The sequence below is a fragment of the Alosa sapidissima genome, chromosome 1 (genome assembly GCF_018492685.1).
Source record: "Alosa sapidissima isolate fAloSap1 chromosome 1, fAloSap1.pri, whole genome shotgun sequence".
In the NCBI taxonomy this organism is placed as follows: Eukaryota; Metazoa; Chordata; class Actinopteri; order Clupeiformes; family Clupeidae; genus Alosa; species Alosa sapidissima.
The window spans coordinates 47,447,524-47,465,316 of NC_055957.1; the positions used below are offsets into that span (position 1 = coordinate 47,447,524).

A 17,793-nucleotide genomic window follows, 5' to 3' on the forward strand; every position below is an offset into this window, starting at 1 on the left:
CACACACACGCGCGCATACACTCATGGTCCAAAAAGGTACAAATCCACTCTCATCTTCCTCCACTCTGGATCCTCCCAATCTGAAGTAAAGCTTGAGTCTCTAGGGCTTACAACGAGTGTTGTGCTTTTTGAGTTCAAACGAAACAAAGAGTCAAACCACTAACTACTCCCCTGAGAGTCCGATGCCTCCTGTTGGACTGCAAGTTCTTTTTTTGTTTGTTTGTTTGTTTGTTTTTTTTATTTTCTTTTTTTGTCTTTTTTTGCATTCATATTTTTAGACATCTGATATAACTTGTCATGATACTTCCATAGAGATACACTTCATAAAAATGTACAGATAACATCCACTACTACCAGAGGATCCTGACCTTTATACGGTCAGTCACATGGATATTGAGTATTATTTACAGAGATGTGCTGTTATAAGATTAAAAACGGTCATTTAAATCAGTTCATAGTTCTCTAGTTCTCTAGCAGCTGCTTTGCATGGTCTACCTCTCTCTCTTCACAGTTTGTGGCCAGAACTCTAGGACCATATCTATGACATAGCCCCTGTGCTGCAGCTTTAGGACCATATCTATGACATAGCCCCTGTGCTGCAGCTTTAGGACCATATCTATGACATGAGTCATAGATATGACATCTATGAGTGTTTTACAGGATAAAAACAAAGAGAAGAGGCTTTACTGCAAAAACCTATTTCCAGCAGTCTGGTACATACGCCTCAACCCAAGGTCTTAACGTGGAGAGATATTGTCTAAAGATGAAATCCCCCCCCCCCAAATAAAGTAAAAGAAAAAAAAATCAAGTCATGGATGAGGAATGGTAAACATTACTGTTATTTCTAAACATGCTGCAGTCAACATACTGTAGGTTCCTCACAAAGTGGACATATTACTTCCTAATACTGTAAGAAAAACAATGGTTTGACTGAGCTCACAATGCAACAGAGCAATCCTCACCCTCAGAGTGACACAACATGCAACCAGTGCCTGCCATCGCATCTGTTTACTTTACACACAAAGATATTCAAGCTGCTTGTCAGATCATCCACCAGTGAAACACAACCTTCAAAGGTAAATCCAACTTTGCATTTCATACAGAGATGCCTGGAAGACTAGGAGAAGTTGGCACTTACTGTAGTGTGCTGCAGCTAAAGCAATACCCCCCCCCCCCCACACACACACACACACACACCCGCCCACCAAAAACTGCCTTTTCGTCCCTATTTAGTTTAGTGCCAAAAGTAAACCAACATGGAATCAATTAACGAGGTGTTGAAAATGGATTTCATTAGTATGTAGAACCCTGAGAGTGGGTATTGATAAGCCATGTGCTTGGATGAGTGAAGCTACACTGTTTAAAAAGGCGAAGCCAAATGTCCTTTGTATGATTTGTGCTTGTTTATGGTTGGCTACATCATAGATGCTCAACAGGCCAAATATCACTATCATTAGGACCACAACCATAATTTCTGCTTAGCCCCTATGTTTCTTTTTTGCCATGGGATGCCATTAAAGCAGGTGTTGACTGTTCTGTCAGACCCTGGAAAAAGTAGCTGGGCAATACCTGTAGAATGGACAAAGCAGACTAGGATCCCTACATGGATGCAATGACTGCGGTTCTTGTGCTGACACAAAGAAAATTTGGTATCCACCTTTCAACTGACCAGCAACTATTGCTATTTAAGGTACAAACTGTCGCTTCCATAAGCTGCTGTGATCTGTGCTACTGCTATCACTGCCAAAACGGTAGATGACGAAACATAATGGTAAAAACAAAAAAAAGATTGCGCTACAGAATATACATACAGTAGGTTTGCAACACCTCTTCTCTCCCTCTTGCATATGCTCACGAATGCTTTCGGTCTTTTTCAATTTCTTTTTTTTATACAAAAAACCTGCATTAAATTATGCAAACCATAACGGGAAAAGAAAAAAAAAACATTTTGGATGACAACCAATTCATATCACTAGAGGTTAAAAATAAGAAAGCCCTTACAATATGTAAAGGTTTTGCTGCAGTGGGCATGGAGATGCCCGGCATGGTGATGTGGCATCATGAGAGAGAGAGAGAGCAACAGTGCCAGGGCCGAGCCGTGCCACGCTGTGACCGGTGACTCTATGCGCTGGGCGTGGGGTTGTGTGTGGAGCCATTACTGCCCTGGATGGTGACGTTGATCTCCTCCTTCTTCTCCTTCTCCTTGTCGTTCTCAGGCTCCTTCTCCTTCTCCTTCTCTTTCTCCTTTTCCTCCTCCTTCTCCTTCTCCTTCAGGTCCTCCTTGAGGGGGCAGACCTCCACGCCGTCCGGCCCTGAGGCGTAGCGGCCCTTGCGGTGCTCCTGCAGGGCGGGGCCCCAGTTGGGATCGGGCTTCAGGGAGAACTTCAACCGCTGGACAGACAGACAGAAAGAAAGACAGACAGAAAGAAAGACAGACAGAAAGATAATTATATGGAGAGTTTAGTTGGAATCTTGAGTTGCTTTACTGGAGTACTGGACTGTGTTCTACAGACAATGACATCTACTGTACCTCCCAGAAGGTGGCGCCAGGAGACATGGCGATCTTATAGAGCGCGTAAATGGGTATGCATATGACCGAGGACAGAGCCATGAGGAAGCCGATGGCCAGAGACCACTGAGGGTACACGTAGGTGCCATAGGTGATGGGCCTGTACTGGATCACTGTAAAGATCAGGATGAACTGTAGGATTGGAAAGAGCAAGAAGATGCCAGTAGTGAGTGTTTCTAGTATAATTATCTCTGTATCATGAGGCTGCCATTCAGGTCTCATTCTTACTCAGGACTCAGGAATGTACTGTATTACTAACCCCTGACAACATTGCTACAACTTGCATGATTGAAAATATAGCAAGGACTTAAATATATCAAAATCCCTATGCACTAGTCACTTGTAGATTCCAGGTTCTGGTGAAGTGCAGTAATAACAGACTTTAAAAAGTAAACAATATCACCACCACATTAAATGTTTATTAGGAGTGAACAACGCATTTCGCCGTTGGCTTCCTCAGATTCGCTCAGCAGCCAACAGCCACATGCATTGTTTGTTCCTAATAAACATTTAATATTAGGTCAATGTCTGGTGATATTCTGTATATTTTAAAAACTTAAATATATAATTTAGAAATGGGTTTACAGTTCTACAATACACAATTACGGAGGGTGCTTGTCTTGTCTATAGGCTGCACTCACAGAGATAATGATGGGGGACACAAATCGCCAGCAGACCCTGAAGAAGATTGGAGGAGGGAAGCCCAGCATCATCTCCACATCTCTGAAGTAATTCTTGTGCCCTGTGCATATGATGGACAGCACAAGAGTCACCACATAGTGACCTTTACAAATGCACACTTGCACAGATGATGTAGCATGACATTTGTGGGTATGTGCTCAGAGACGGAGGACTAACCACAAATATATGGCACAGATATATGACACAGATGACTTACCATAGACATACATAATACAGATGCACATGATGCAGGAGATGACGACCAGCGAGAAGCTAGCAGCATAGTTATCCATGAGCAAAAGCCAGTATATCCCTGCCTGCACCACAGAGACAAAATGGGACATGCACGTCAGAAGATGTGTGGGTGTGGGTATGCACATCAAAGACAGTGTGTGTGTGTGTGTGTGTGTGTGTGTGTGTGTGTGTGTGCACTTCCTGTTCTCACCCGTGTGGTCAGTGGCACTCCAAGAAGGAATCCTACGATGGCCACTCCCAGGGTGACAATTGTCTTGTTCTTCATGATCCAGTCAGTGCCAATCTCATCCACGATAGCAGTGACCAGCGTCTCCAACAGACAGAACTACAGATAGGCACGAAATGATCATTCAGTCCACAAGGTAATCATTTAAAATTAATCAACAATTATTTTTTAACACATTTACTGTTAGTTAAGGGATCATAGCACACTCTTAAGCACGGCTCTTGCTGGCCCCTGTGTCCAGTCCTACCTGAGTGCCCAGGCCCAGCAGGATGAGCATGAAGAAGAAGAGGATGGACCAGAGCGGTGAGATGGGCAGCAGCGTCAGGGCCTCTGGGTAGGCCACGAATGCCAGGCCGGGACCCTGGTCAGCCACCTCCGACACGCCCACGCCCAGGTGATGTGCCATGAAGCCCAGGATGGAGAAGATGACGAAGCCGGCGTAGACGCTCGTGGCGCAGTTGGTCACGCTGATGATGATGCTGTCCCTGTTCACAAACAGGAGAATGAACAACAGCATGAGAACATCCTGTTTACGCCCAACATAAAGCGGGTGCTAACATCGTGGTCTTAGTCACAGTTCATTTTCCATGCTATTCCAAAATATAGGCCCCATTTAAAACCTAGGGTCTTAAATATCACATTGCTGCAGGCTCACTTGAAATAGATAGAAATTAGTTTTATTCTATATAAGCAGGTCAACTAGATGAGGAGCTTATTCACATTTAAAATGAGGTGTGAAAACAAAACAAAGCCACCAGCAGGTGGAGCTGTGGCAGCCCACTGGAGGGTAAGAGTGGAGCAGGATTTGGACTGGGATTGCAGAGCAAATGAGCTCCGCACATCCATGGAGCTGAGCAGCAATCAGAGTGACTCTGCTTTTCCAGCACACAGCACCCAAGGCTCTGACCCAGAAGACTTTGCACAGTGCAGTGCACCCACAACAACCGCTCCCAGTCTCAAACTCTTAACCCTCTCCTCTCTTCTCCTCTCTTCTCCTCTCCCCTCTTCTCCTCTCTTCTCCCCTCCTCTCCTCTCCTCTCCCCTCCCCTCCCCTCCTCTCCTCTCCTCTCCTCTCTTCTCCCCTCCTCCCCTCTTCTCTCCTCTCCTCTCCTCTCTTCTCCTCTCTTCTCCCCTCCTCCCCTCTTCTCTCCTCTCCTCTCCTCTCTTCTCCTCTCCCCTCCCCTCTTCTCTTCTTTCCTCCCCTCTTCTCTTCTTTCCTCCTTTCTTCTCATCTCGGCTGCCTGATACACCATGATTGCCTTGTGACAGAGAGCAAAATTCCCTTAAGCAAATCATATAGTATCCATAATGCAGCATGTTAAATGTATACTTTCCTACTGGGGCAAGTCTGGGTCAAGTACATCTCACAATCATGTATGAAAGATGATGTCATGTTAGGATATAGGTCACAAACAGAGAGAGAGAGAGAGACAGAGAGAGATGAAGAAAAAGAAAGAGAGAGAAAGAGAGAAAGAGAATGGTGTGTGTGTGTGATGGAGAGGAGCTTGAGTGTGGGAGACCACGCTGTACCTGTAACAGTTGTTGTGGAATTTATTGTAAGAGGCCATGGTGATGAGTCCACCCCAAGCACAGCCCAGAGAGTAGAAGATCTGAGAGGCAGCATCTCCCCACACCTGACAGAGAGCAGTGAGAGTTATGTTTACTGTAAATCAGCATATCATAAGGGCATATGGTTTTGCACAAGGTATGGCTTTATGCATGTATGTCATAAAACATAAACATGGAAGTGAATAAAACAGAGTCAAATGTAAGTCAATGTTTGAGACAATGAAAGAGAGATAGGGAGAGACAGAAAGAGAAAGGTAGAGAAAGTATGTCTACCTTTGCATCCAGGATTTTGGACCACTGTGGGGTCAAGTAGTACTTGATCCCTTGGTAAGCCCCCTCCAGCGTGATCCCCCTGATGAACAGGATGGTCAGCACCACGTAGGGGAAGGTCGCTGTGAAGTACACCACCTGCAACAGCGGGCAACACCCGCACACATCAGCACATGAGAGCTTCCTCCCTGCAGCACTGGCTCAGCACCAGCTATGATGAATACAGCGCGGCAACAACACAGCAGCCTGCGCAGGAACCGGCTGCATCACCACAGGAGGACGCAGCCGAGTGCCAGGAGCCGTTGCGCCGGGGGCATCCCCCCTCCGTGCTTACCTTGCCTGATGACTTGACTCCTCTGATCAGGCAGAGGAACACCACGATCCAGGAGAGGGCCAGACAGCCCAGAATGGGCAGACGCACCTCGCCAAAGTTGCCGATACCGTCAGAAATTTGAAGAACATAGTTTCTGTGGAAGGAACAGAAGAGGGAGGGTGATGAGACGAGGAAGAGAGAGAACACGATAACGTCAACAGTAGTTACAGTTCAGTGACGGCAGTTTACAGTGTGACAGGAACCATAAAACAACACAATCTGAGAGACACAAAGGCACTATTCCAAGTTTTCCATGAGAGCATGTATTGATGGGCAGTCATTCCTGAGACCTGTCTGTGGCCCATAAAGAAAAGAAAAACAACCAGAGAAACCACAAACAACTCTCCCCACAATGGATTCCTTGAGCTGATAGGGCACTTGAACAGAGGAACCATTCTTAGAGTAGTGCCAAGACGGCTGTGAGGGTGAGGCACAAAACCATCTGTAAAGCCACTGAAGCACAAGTGGACTATGAATAAACTGTATTCATCATGAGTTCACTTCAGCTACCATGCCTCTCAAGAGCACTACAACATATCAAAAGAAAGGCAGGGCAAAATAATAAAAACAAGTTTCCAGGCCCTCTTTGACAAAAACAAAAAAATAACAAGCATAAACCCTGCTTGGAACATCTAATGACCTTTCCTCCACAAAACAACTCATTGTTCTGCGATCTGAAAAGGCTGTAGGTCTTATTCACTGTCATGTAACAACACTGTAATAAAGTAGTTCTTTCTAAAACATCTGTACTCTATATGATTTACAAAATAAACATCATAGGCTACTTGGACATTGTCCATTGTAGACTTAGAGTGCTGGCAAACACGAGGATGGGCTTGCCAAAATACAGTTGTCTCTGGCAGCATATCACCTAATTGAGGCCAATTGGGTGACCTTAAGCAACCAGCTGGTCTGCGTCCAGGGCACTGGGCCAAGGCATGCGAGCCCTATCAGACATCTGCCTCATTCACTCCAGTTTTATCTATCAGACACAACTGACAACTGTTGAAACTAAAAACACAAAGTGTCTGTTTTTTTTAAAACACACACGACTAGACTCCACAGGGAGTTCACTGTACCCCAGCTGTCTAATGAAGATCTGGCCTCACCTCCAGTATTCTTCGCTGGGGCTGGTCCTTTTGGTGCGGTTGACCACCTCGGCCACAACGGCCGTGACGTTGGCCAGGGTGCTGTTGAGGCGGGGGCTGCCCACCACGCCGCTGCAGTCGGGGGTGTTCCAGGGGTTGGTGCAGTAGGTCCAGGGCAGCAGGTTGGTCATTGACATGAAGAAGTAGTAGATGGCGATGCAGATGACCACATTGTAGTAGATGCCGATGTAGGTGGACACAACCATCATCCCATAGCCCACACCTGACCATGAAGAGAGGGAGCACGAGAGAGAGCGAGAGAGAGAGAGAGAGAGAAGGAGAGGAGTTTCAAAAGATACTCATGGCAAGAGGAGAGTGTAAAAGAGATTCAAAATACATCCATGTCCATATTATGAAAATAAAATTCTCAAAACAGATAGAATAGAACATGCCACATCATTTAGAAGAATGTAGAAAAATAAAGCGGAAAACTTCACCTTTGAACATAGGGCTGACCTTCCAGACACCCAGGCAGCCCAGGCTAGCAAACTGACCGAAGGAAAGCTCAAGGAAAAACAGCGGGATGCCACAGAACACCAGCATGATGAAGTACGGGAACATGAAGGCCCCTGGAGAACAAGCAACAGGGTTTTGCAGCTAAAAAAAGATATTCTATATATTCTATCCAATCCTATACTATTTATTCTATTGTATAAAATCCTACGTTTATAAAAATCCCACAACCAAACAAAAAAATCCCACAACACAACCATTATTATATTACCCTCAGACCTGGCAGAATGTGGTACAAACATAACTACTTAGTCTAGTTGATGTGTCTGGTGACCTGACCACATAAAAGCCCGGTCATCCGCTCCCTATAGGCCGCGTCCAGTCTCACTGAACCCAGAGTGTGTGAGCTAAGCCTGCAGCAGCGAGGGGTGTGAAGCAGGGCCCGAGGTCCAGCCCAGACCATGTCATGATTACTGCTGCTCCGTGAGCTACACCAGAACTCCACTGCTCTTTGTTAGAAAACAACATAAAACCGGTGGCCATATATAGGCAGTGATACAGCTACAGCTATGCCTATCGTACACCAATGTACATCTGGACTTTGAACTGACTTGACTGTATTGTCTTTGAGTCTAAAACTCAAATACTTTGGCAACGCTGCAAGAGAACAAGCATACCAAACTGCTGAAGCAGGCAGTCATGTCCTGTGTTCCGTGCAGCCAACTTCACTGTTCTTTCTACCCTTTGGCCTGTAAAATAAACCTCTGTGCTTCCTGACAATAACAAGTGACATCACAGCATTTTGTCCTGCTCTTTTTTCTTTTCTCTTTTTTTTTCTTGGGCACTCGTACCTCCTCCGTTCCTGTAGCAGAGATAGGGAAACCTCCAGACGTTGCCCAGGCCCACAGCATAGCCCACGCTGGTGAGCACAAACTCAATCTGGTTCCCCCAGTTGCCTCGCCTGGAGTTCTCATCCTTTTTCCCCGCTTCGCCTGGAACCGCTCCGTTCTGCAACACAAGCAGACACAACAACAGCATTACTGACTCCGTAAACAACCCGAGGGAGGGGGACAATGTGTTGAGTTGACTTAAATGAAATCAGCTTGTCCTTTAACAGAGGAAATTTAATATTTAGCATTGATCGCTAAATATAGCAGGTTGTTGAGAAGTTGTTGCCATGTTTTATCCAGTATGTGGTGAGTGAGAGTCAGTACAGTACACTACAGTACATCACAAAACACAAAAGCATGTTTCCCACAGCAATTCACCACATCTCTGAAACCTTTGATGGAATGTCATAGCAAAAAACTGCCCCAGAGAAACTTTGTTGACGACAAGAAGTAAAAAAAAAATGACCTGAAAATTAGGGAACAGATGCCAAACATATTGAAAAAGTGCACAAAAACGAGTGCTAGCGTGTCCACACGATGAACCAACAATTTGACTCTGGCTCCCGCAAATCGCATGCAAGTGCTCTGGGGCTGCTATGAGCGTGGCGGAGCGCACATGATGTGAACTGAAATCACCGTTGTATGCACAAAACAAACATTTGGTCCTGTCGGCCTGATTTGAAGTTTTCTTACTCCCATCTGTTCGTGTCAGATGGTCTCCGCTCTGACCTTTTCGGAGCAGCCTCAGCAGATGACCCAGACGAAAGCCCGCTGATCCAGCGTTTCACAAGAGCCTGTGCGCGCGGCCGGAGCAAGGGCGCGACAGCGGGAGAACTGAGGGGCTTGTTGCTGGAGCAGCAGAGACAGACATCTGCTTCCATGATGTGCAAGTTATCTAATACACCTTGTGTGCTAACAGATCAAATGATCCAGTACATGAGTAGGTGCACATGCTTGTCAATGGATTAGGCATGTCATACAGATACCCTGGTGTCTTATCAGGTTGATGTGATTGATAGATTGCACAGAGAAATGGCCTAGAGTGTCCTATGCACTTCTTTCACCAGGATATATGCAGATACATCTTTACACACACACACACACACACACACACAGGGAAAAGGAAAGAAAGAGAGACATTCACACACACACACACACACACACACACACACACACACACACACACACACACACAGTGTCATCTGAGTCTGCAGACCTCCCAGGGCCATGACACTCCAGGGTGATGGCACAGACACACGCAAACAGACGGCAGTGTGCTGCCATGAGCATCCAAGAGAGGAAGAAGAAGAAGAAGAAGAAGAAGAAAAACATTAAACCAAACTTTTGTTCTCCACTCTACCCTTAATCCTCATTTATCTTGGGCCAAGCCAAGCACTGGCGTCCAAAAACAAAAGTTGAGTTTGACACGCATAGCTCTGCAGAAAGGGCCTAAGCAGCCATCACATTGGGACCACCAGGGGGAAAGGCAGCAAAACATTGGGAACAAAGGCAAACAATGCAATCTGAAGGCTGTGTTTGGCATGTGTGTGGGTGTGTGTGTGTTGTGGAAGGAGAGTGTCCATGTGTGTGTGTGTGTGTTTGTATTTTTAAAGTGGTCGGTGTGAGAGTGTGGCCTTGCACATCTGGGACAGACTCTTCGGAGGCTGCCCTCCCCACGCTCATCCTCGTCCTCCCTCGGTGCTCTGACCGATGGGGATCCGGCTGGGGCTGCCACCCGCTGAGGTGACGACCCCAGATCGCACAGCTGACGGCCCAGGGTGCAGTGCACAGGGAGCGAAGCGGATGGACTGCAATGTGTGGGCCTTATTTGGCTGTGCATCCTACTTCGCCACTAACCTTTGCAAACTGGCAATAAACTGCATTGGCTGCAATTCTTTACTACCATTTTAATGTTTCTAGTTCCTTCCATTTCTAAACTGTAACATCATCACCTCTGGTCACCAATTGGTCTGCCATCCAGGAGGCTAAGGGAAATGCAGGTGCATTGAGAGTAGGCAGACTGTATCTCAGTGACAAAAATGAGCTCAGATACTGATGGGTGGAGACATTTTGTGACTTGTTGAATTTAATATAAAAGATTTTACAATTTTACAGGCTAAATCTACTGAAATATGTATACTGTATATTCAAGAGCATTTAAGAATCATTTAAGAAGAGAAAGTATTTTAGAAGAGAAGCATTTAAGAAGAGAAATATTTCAAGATAAAATCCCATAAATTATGAGAGGCTGACCAAGCAGGCATTCCTCAACACACTACACAATTCATGTAATTTGGTCAGACGTCTGGTGTTCCACTTCAAATGTTTCAAACGCTACAGATGTTTCAGTGGAGGGGGGAGGCAGGGGATAGGGTTGTTGTGGTCTCCAACAGGATGGCCATGTTACAGGATTTTCCAGCTGCATGCGGATGAACAGGCCCAACAGCCAACCCCCCCCCCCCCCCTCCCTAGGACTCCTCTGCAGACGGGCTGTTTGGCTGCAGTGCACTTGGCCGTCCTGCTGCTGCTCTCTCTGGGACCAGCCAGCTCCTCTCCTCTCCTCTCCTCCCCCTGCCCGCAAGGCTCTCCTCTTCTCCCCTCCTCTCACCTCTACCTCTCCCCTCCTTTCCTCCCCTCCTCTCACCTCTACCTCTTCTTCTCCTTTCCTCTCCTCTCCTCTCCCATCCCCTCTCCTTTCCCCAGCCAGCCAGCCTGGCTGGATCCCATCCCCTCTCTCCTCTCCTCTCCCTTCCTCTCCTCATCCTGTGCCCCTCGCTTTTAAACCCAGGTGTTCTTACTGTCAGCATTTGTTTCTGAGAGCAGTCAGGCTAAGTACAGAGTGAAAAGAGAAAAATAGGGAGTAAGAGAGAGAGGACACAACTGGGCCCATCTGCCCTTCGCACATGCCAGCCAGACACACACACACTCTCTCTCTCTCTCTCTCTATCGCTCTCTCTGTCTCCCTCTCTCTCTCTCTGTGTGGGGCAGTCTCGGAGGGGCCTATCCCAACTCAGTTGTCCTTGGCAGAAGCCTCTCAGTGCTGCCAGCTTCCCTGTGCAGAGATGCAGAGAACTGCATAGCCCTCAGGTGCAGACGTGTGTGTGTGTGTGTGTGGGGGGGGGGGGTGACGAAGCAAAGAGGTGTGGGAAGCGTCCGGTTCAAAGGTGTGTGCAGATAGGGTCTTATGCAATGACTGTGCATATTTGGGAGCCCCTTGCTAAAGGTGAGAGGCACACATGGTGAGAGAGTTCAAATATTGGCACAGCTGGAAAGCCCGTCATTCATCACAAGAGGTCAGTGGTTCACTTAAGCCCAAATATAGGTTGATTGACTAGGTGTTTCAGAGGGAATTTGTCAACAGCATGTAATGTTGACAGACAAAAGATCTTTCAAAATCCCTGGTTTGAACTTATTTGCCTGAACCTATTTTGTATGGAGAGTCTTTGCTCTATGCTCTTACAGTAAGTGTGTGTGTGTATATCTGTCTGTCTGTGTGTGTGTGTGTGTGTGTGTGTGTGTGTGTGTGTGTGTGTGTATCTACTGGTGTGGTCTTCAGATGAACGACCTAGCTGCCGTGACCCTTCACTCTCACCCACAGCTGCCCTGCTCTGACAGGTGAGCCCCTTGGCAAGCTAAGAGCCAATAATGAAGAGTATCATCTGCACTGACACAATTACTCTGCCATTCAGGACACGAGAACATCAGAGAGTGAACGAAAGGAAAAAAATAAGAAAGAAAGAAAGAAAGAAAGAAAGAAAGAAAGAAAGAAAGAACAGATACACTTACTATACTAAAGGAGACCAAAAGGAAGACAGAAAGTAAAAGAAAAGAGTGAAGAATGAAGCGAATAACGTAAGTACGACAAAGAGTGAAGAGCAAAGAGTGTGTGTGTGTGTGTGTGTGTGTGTGTGTGTTACTGTGTGGCCTGAGTTCAGTGTGAGGGGAAACTGGGATGTAGTGTGAGTCTGCCTCTCTTAGCTATCCCCTGCCTCTGTGCAACCACTGCAGCCCATTATGTATGATGCATCAATTAACGACAGCACAGAACATCATTTTGTTGTGTTTCACAGAGACCTCAACAGATAGAATGTGTTGGTATGATATTGTAGTCCTTTCTGTGGCGTTTTAAAAATGGCAAAAAAATAATGGAGGCTGAATTCTCTGAAATGTGCTAGAGTTAAGAACCCACAATGCGTGTGTCCATTTCACATCATTGACCAAACACACACATACACACACACACACACACACACACACACACACACACACACACAGGGGACCTTTCACACTTTAGTTTATGCACTAATTCACCTTGTTCACGATAAACCTCTCACCCTCTCACATATCGGCAGAGTTAATTTTACAACTACATTTCTTTTGTAAATATTACAATTAACAATAAACCCACAAAATTGAGTTGGATGAGAATGAACACTCTGGCTATATTCTGGTATCTTGTAATGTGCCCTCAAATAAATAAAATCACCTAACAATAAACATGCAAAGCATGTCTGGCATATATGTGCTTACATGATACTTTTTGAAGGGTTCCATCCGGTTAGCCGTTCTGGCTGACAATTGGTTCACCACCCAAGTCTAAAAAGTTTATGGTGCAATATGGACCTCTTGTACCTGACATAAATCTGTTCAGCATGTGTATCACTATCAACAGAGTTGCAGATGGAGTCCTTAGTGTACAGAACATGAGCATCACTTCTTCATGCACTAGCTTTTTCATTTATTTCTGTTACTTAAATTGACTTAAAAATAAAATGTAAAAACAGTTAGGGCATGATGGAGAGATGCCCATGTACAATAATGCATCTGCACTATTTCTGCTGAGAGGTGCCCAGCAGAGACGGACAAGCCTCAGGTTTCAAGCCTGCTCCCTGGTGAGGCGAGCCTTTTTAAAGACTCAACATTCCCCTAACAACCAAGCATTTAAATATCAAGCCATGCTGAGTGTCTTCAAACTAGAGCCAATAGAACTGCAACCAAGCACGACTGTGTCGCCAAAAGGCATTCGAGATTGGGACAAAAGAGCAAAGGACAAATGTAGAAAGAAAAAAGCATCAGAGAAGACAGAATGATAGAAAAGAAATAGAGAGAATGCGCTAGAAGCATTTTTGAAATGTGTTAAAGCTCCTGGGGGTATGGAATCTTTAGCCTTTGACCTTTGGAATGTCATGTTCCCCAGGGGTCACATTTCAAACACATCTTCAGCCAGACTACTGTTACTCAACATGGAGTTCAGCTCCACCCACAACCAATGTTGCAATCAGTTTCCTCCACACAGAAAGAGTATGTATGTGTGTAACATTCCTGTGTTTGCATTTCCACACCTATAGAGGGAGATCACGATCAATTCTGCCCTTTGGCTGATAAACTGCTGTGATTTTAAAAAGGAGGGGAAAAAAACACTATGAAGTGGCCTTTGTGATGAGGTGAAAAATAAACCAGTGTGTCTTGGTGGTCACCCTTCTTGTCAATGACAGCTGTCAGGGTTTTCAACATGCCGTGACTTCAGAACTTTTATTTGTGTAGATCTATTTAAGGATGCAATCTGGGATTTGACTTTAATTTCACAAAAGGTTGTTCATAGTTGTCCTCAACAGCAATCACATTATACCTTCCCTTCCATAATCCGGAAGCACCATATTGATTGGCCTGGCTGGTTCTTTGGCTCGGTCTGTGCCCCTGTGCTTGGTTTCCATTTACAGAGACTGTGAGAAAACTGTGTACTAGTACTGACAGACAGCTAGTGTCAGCACTGACAGACAGCTAAAGGACTGTAAGCAATATTTTGGTCAGTCTGACAAAAAGTGTTAGGTCACTTTGACACTAAAAGTATGCTCCTGTGTTGTGACCCTGTATGACATCTGTACTGTTTTCCTAAACAAGGATAATGTAAGGCATCAGGGTTGACATCACTTCTTGTTTTCTGTTTTACATCACCGTGTACACGAATAACCGTGTTATTCATTAGGGTAAATTGGATGGCTCCTGACTTTGCCACTGTTACTGTATGATTACCGGTATCTATCCTTTGCTGTTGTGTACTTAAACCCTAACTAGTTAGTCTAGTTAGAGCAGCTGATGGATCTTTAGGTGAAGTCATGCTGTCTCTCCCTTGATGCGCATCATTGTAAATAAAACTCTGTTCCTGTTTCTTTCTTATATTTAGAGTCAGTGGCGTGCTCAATCCTTTTTGTTCTTTTGTATGTTTTGTCGTTGGGTGCTCTTTGGTCCAAGGTTAGTAGTTTCATGTGAGAAAAAAAGAGAAAAAAATGTATCCGACCAAGGCACCAAGTTAAGATAAAAATGTCATCTACTCTGATGCTTTTTTCTTCCTACTGATAATTTTCAGGTCCTTTTTGGGTATGTCCAATTTGTATTAAAGACATTTTTATCTCACGGAGAGCCTTGTTCAGAGAGATTTTTTCTCTTTTTTTTTACCTGATTTTTTTCTACCATTAGTCTGACTAGGTCTTCATTCATCTGATCACTAGTGATCCTTGAACTTCTGAAATGCTGGTACTTTATTGCATATTGTCAGGCAAAAAGTAGAGAGGGCATGTTTCCTTCAATGACAAGGACAAATACCACTAAACCAAAGACTATCATTGTCTTCAAAAAGGCAAGACAGACACAATTAGTAAAATAAAACATTATTTAGCCATTACTTAAAACACTTCAGTCTGTTTTGAGGTGTCACACTGTATTAGATGTGTTATGCGAGTGTGGTTGTGTAAATATTTGTAACGACAGCATTCCAATGTGCTAATGTAGAACAGAGTCTTGACTCCTCCACCAAAGCATCACTCAGGAAGTAAACAAGACTTGGCCGTGGACAATGTCCTCAAAGGCTCCATTATGTGGCCCCTGTGAGGTGAAAGTAATGCTGCTAAAGGCGTGGGGCTGTGGCTCCTTCACCACCCCCAAACCCCCTCACCAGCAGCACCACTTCCCAGAGCACAGGGCCACATTCCCAGCCACATCATGGGCGTGCCCCCCCCCCCCCCCCCCATAACCCTTAAACACATGCGTTACATGCTTGATTAGGTCAATGCAACAGTGAGTCGTCGGACACAAAAAGTGAAGGGTACCGGAAACTCTGGGATGAGCCCGAGCCCAAATGTGAGGGTGTGGGGGGCGTAGGGTGTGTAAGGGATGTAGAGGATGCGATGATGGGAGGTAGCGTGTTTGATGGCCTCCCAGAGGGAGGGTTGCCTGGGGGTCACGTCACTCAGTCCAAGTCATCCACAAGGGCGTTGGATTACGCCAAGTCAGCTGCAGCACATGCTCCTGAGTCTAAGGTCAAACCTCATCTCCGTTTACACAATCCAAACCAATCCAGGGCATTAGGAATACAAGCCTGAAAATGGCTGTGTTTCAAGGCAGCATTTCAAACATTCTTCAACACTCTCACGCATTACAAAAGAGACAGGGTGACTACAAAGGACTTTGGATGACTTTCAGAAAATGTTACAAACCAAAAATCAGCAACCCAAGCAACAGGCCAATCTATTCTGAAGTTCTAGAACTTAAGTCAATAGACCTCCAACCAGCACTACAAATAGCTATGTTTAGGATGCCTCTATAGATAGTTCAGATAAGAGACTACGCATATAAACCCAAATGTCAACACAAGCATTGACAACACAATCCCCCAACCCACACACACAATCCATACAGTATACAAGGCACTAGACTTGAATTGTCTTACCTCTAGACTTCCCATTGTGAATCTGAAGGGTGTCCACCACACACACACACACACACACACACACACACACACACACACACACACACACACACACACACACACACACACACACACACACTCTTACACACTTCAGTGGCTGGCTCAACTGACTGGCAAATCTGCAGTGATGCACTGACAAGACTGACAGCGCTCAAGCCTGCATCTCCTCCAACCCTGGAGATTTGGGGTTTAATGGGGATGATGTCTGGAGGCAGGGGACAGTGGGTGTGTGGTTGGGCAAAAGGGGGTGGGGTTTCACTCTCCAATACTGACTAGTGTTGTCATGATACCAAAGTTCTGATTCCAACACCATATTGTGCCAAAGTATCTCAATACAAAACTGAAACAAAAACAAAAAACTTCAGTGATAGAGGCAACAGAACAGGCCTACACGACAGAACAAGAAACTTCAAATTCTCTCAATATAATGCCCCACCATACACAGGACTAACACACAGATGATAAGAGCCAATATACACAAACACATACCATGAAGAATATCCTGATCATCGGCGTAACCTGCTCTCTCGCAGGGCAGTAAATAGTGTCCAGCGCTGCTGCCCACGGGTTCCGGGGCAGCGCAGCGCGGTGCGGGACTGAGAACGTGGAGAGAGGAGAGAGAGAGAGAGAGAGAGAGAGAGAGAGAGAGAGGGAGAGAGAGAGAGCTCTGATTTGAGACGACAGGCAGGTCTAGCTGCAGCGACGCGCTTCGCTTAACTACATCATTCAATTAGTGCTCTGTGAGCGTGGCCGTGAAGCGAGGCGAGAGACTGGCCCGCGGAGCTCTGGGCCAGCGCAAGCTGTTCACCTGCCTCCCTGCAAACACACACTCACACGGCCAGAAATAGAACAATTCTCGCTCTGCCCTTTCCGCCTTCTATCTTTCCCCCTCTCTCTCTCTCTCTCTCTCTCTCTCTCTCTCTCTCTCTCTCATACACACACAGACACACAGTAGTCACATTCATACACACACAGGTGCATGCCTTTCCTTTAATCTCTTTCTCCCTGTCAGGGACGCCACAGTTGTATCAGTCATCACCATGACAATGAGGCTGTTCGTTCATAGGTGAGAATGTTCACATGAAGCTGATTAACTGCAGTGTCCTGCTTTTCAACTAAGAAGAAAACAATCACCCTGACCCCACACTATAGCCTGTAACATGCTGAAGTCCATGCCAAAGCAGTAGCCTGGAAAAAAATCAAATATCCCATTTGTACAATGGCAATTAAGCATGTTTTTAAACCCAGCTATCTTTAAGAGCCGTTTAAAGATGCTAGAATCTAGTAGAGCCACTTCTCATTTGACTTAAAAGACGAAAGTCGTGCAATCCAGGCAGGACTCGGCACACATCATCAGGCTCGGTTAGTGTTAGGAAGTGGGAGCAAAGCGGCACGCAAAAAACATCCAAGTTTTCAGCGGCCCGAATGAGGGACACTGGGGAGCGGTCATGCGACACTTGCAGTGCATCACAACACAAGGCCAAATGAAAAGCATGTTTGCGGTCAGCACTCTTTATTGTGAAACGACAAGACATGGCTGGAGACTGGAGAGCCGTTGGTGGAGGAATGTACAGTTTTGGACAAGCAATCAATG

The 17,793-nt window shown here is 45.7% G+C and overlaps 1 protein-coding gene across 4 annotated transcripts in view; it reads right to left on the minus strand.

The window, feature by feature from the left end:
• Positions 1 to 1,200: 1,200 nt before the first annotated feature.
• Positions 1,201 to 17,793, minus strand: part of slc6a9 (solute carrier family 6 member 9) — a 42,862-nt gene continuing 26,269 nt past the window's right edge. For all 4 annotated transcript variants that reach the window (XM_042106061.1, XM_042106058.1, XM_042106054.1 and 1 more), the window contains 12 exons: positions 8,396 to 8,552; positions 7,529 to 7,660; positions 7,053 to 7,314; positions 5,905 to 6,037; positions 5,574 to 5,708; positions 5,262 to 5,365; positions 3,979 to 4,216; positions 3,696 to 3,830; positions 3,468 to 3,567; positions 3,211 to 3,311; positions 2,531 to 2,701; positions 1,201 to 2,391 (listed from right to left, as the gene is read on the minus strand). In XM_042106061.1, the coding sequence (XP_041961995.1) occupies positions 2,122 to 2,391; positions 2,531 to 2,701; positions 3,211 to 3,311; positions 3,468 to 3,567; positions 3,696 to 3,830; positions 3,979 to 4,216; positions 5,262 to 5,365; positions 5,574 to 5,708; positions 5,905 to 6,037; positions 7,053 to 7,314; positions 7,529 to 7,660; positions 8,396 to 8,552 (1,938 nt within the window). In that variant the 3' untranslated portion in view covers positions 1,201 to 2,121. The remainder of the gene's footprint in view (positions 2,392 to 2,530; positions 2,702 to 3,210; positions 3,312 to 3,467; positions 3,568 to 3,695; positions 3,831 to 3,978; positions 4,217 to 5,261; positions 5,366 to 5,573; positions 5,709 to 5,904; positions 6,038 to 7,052; positions 7,315 to 7,528; positions 7,661 to 8,395; positions 8,553 to 17,793) is intronic.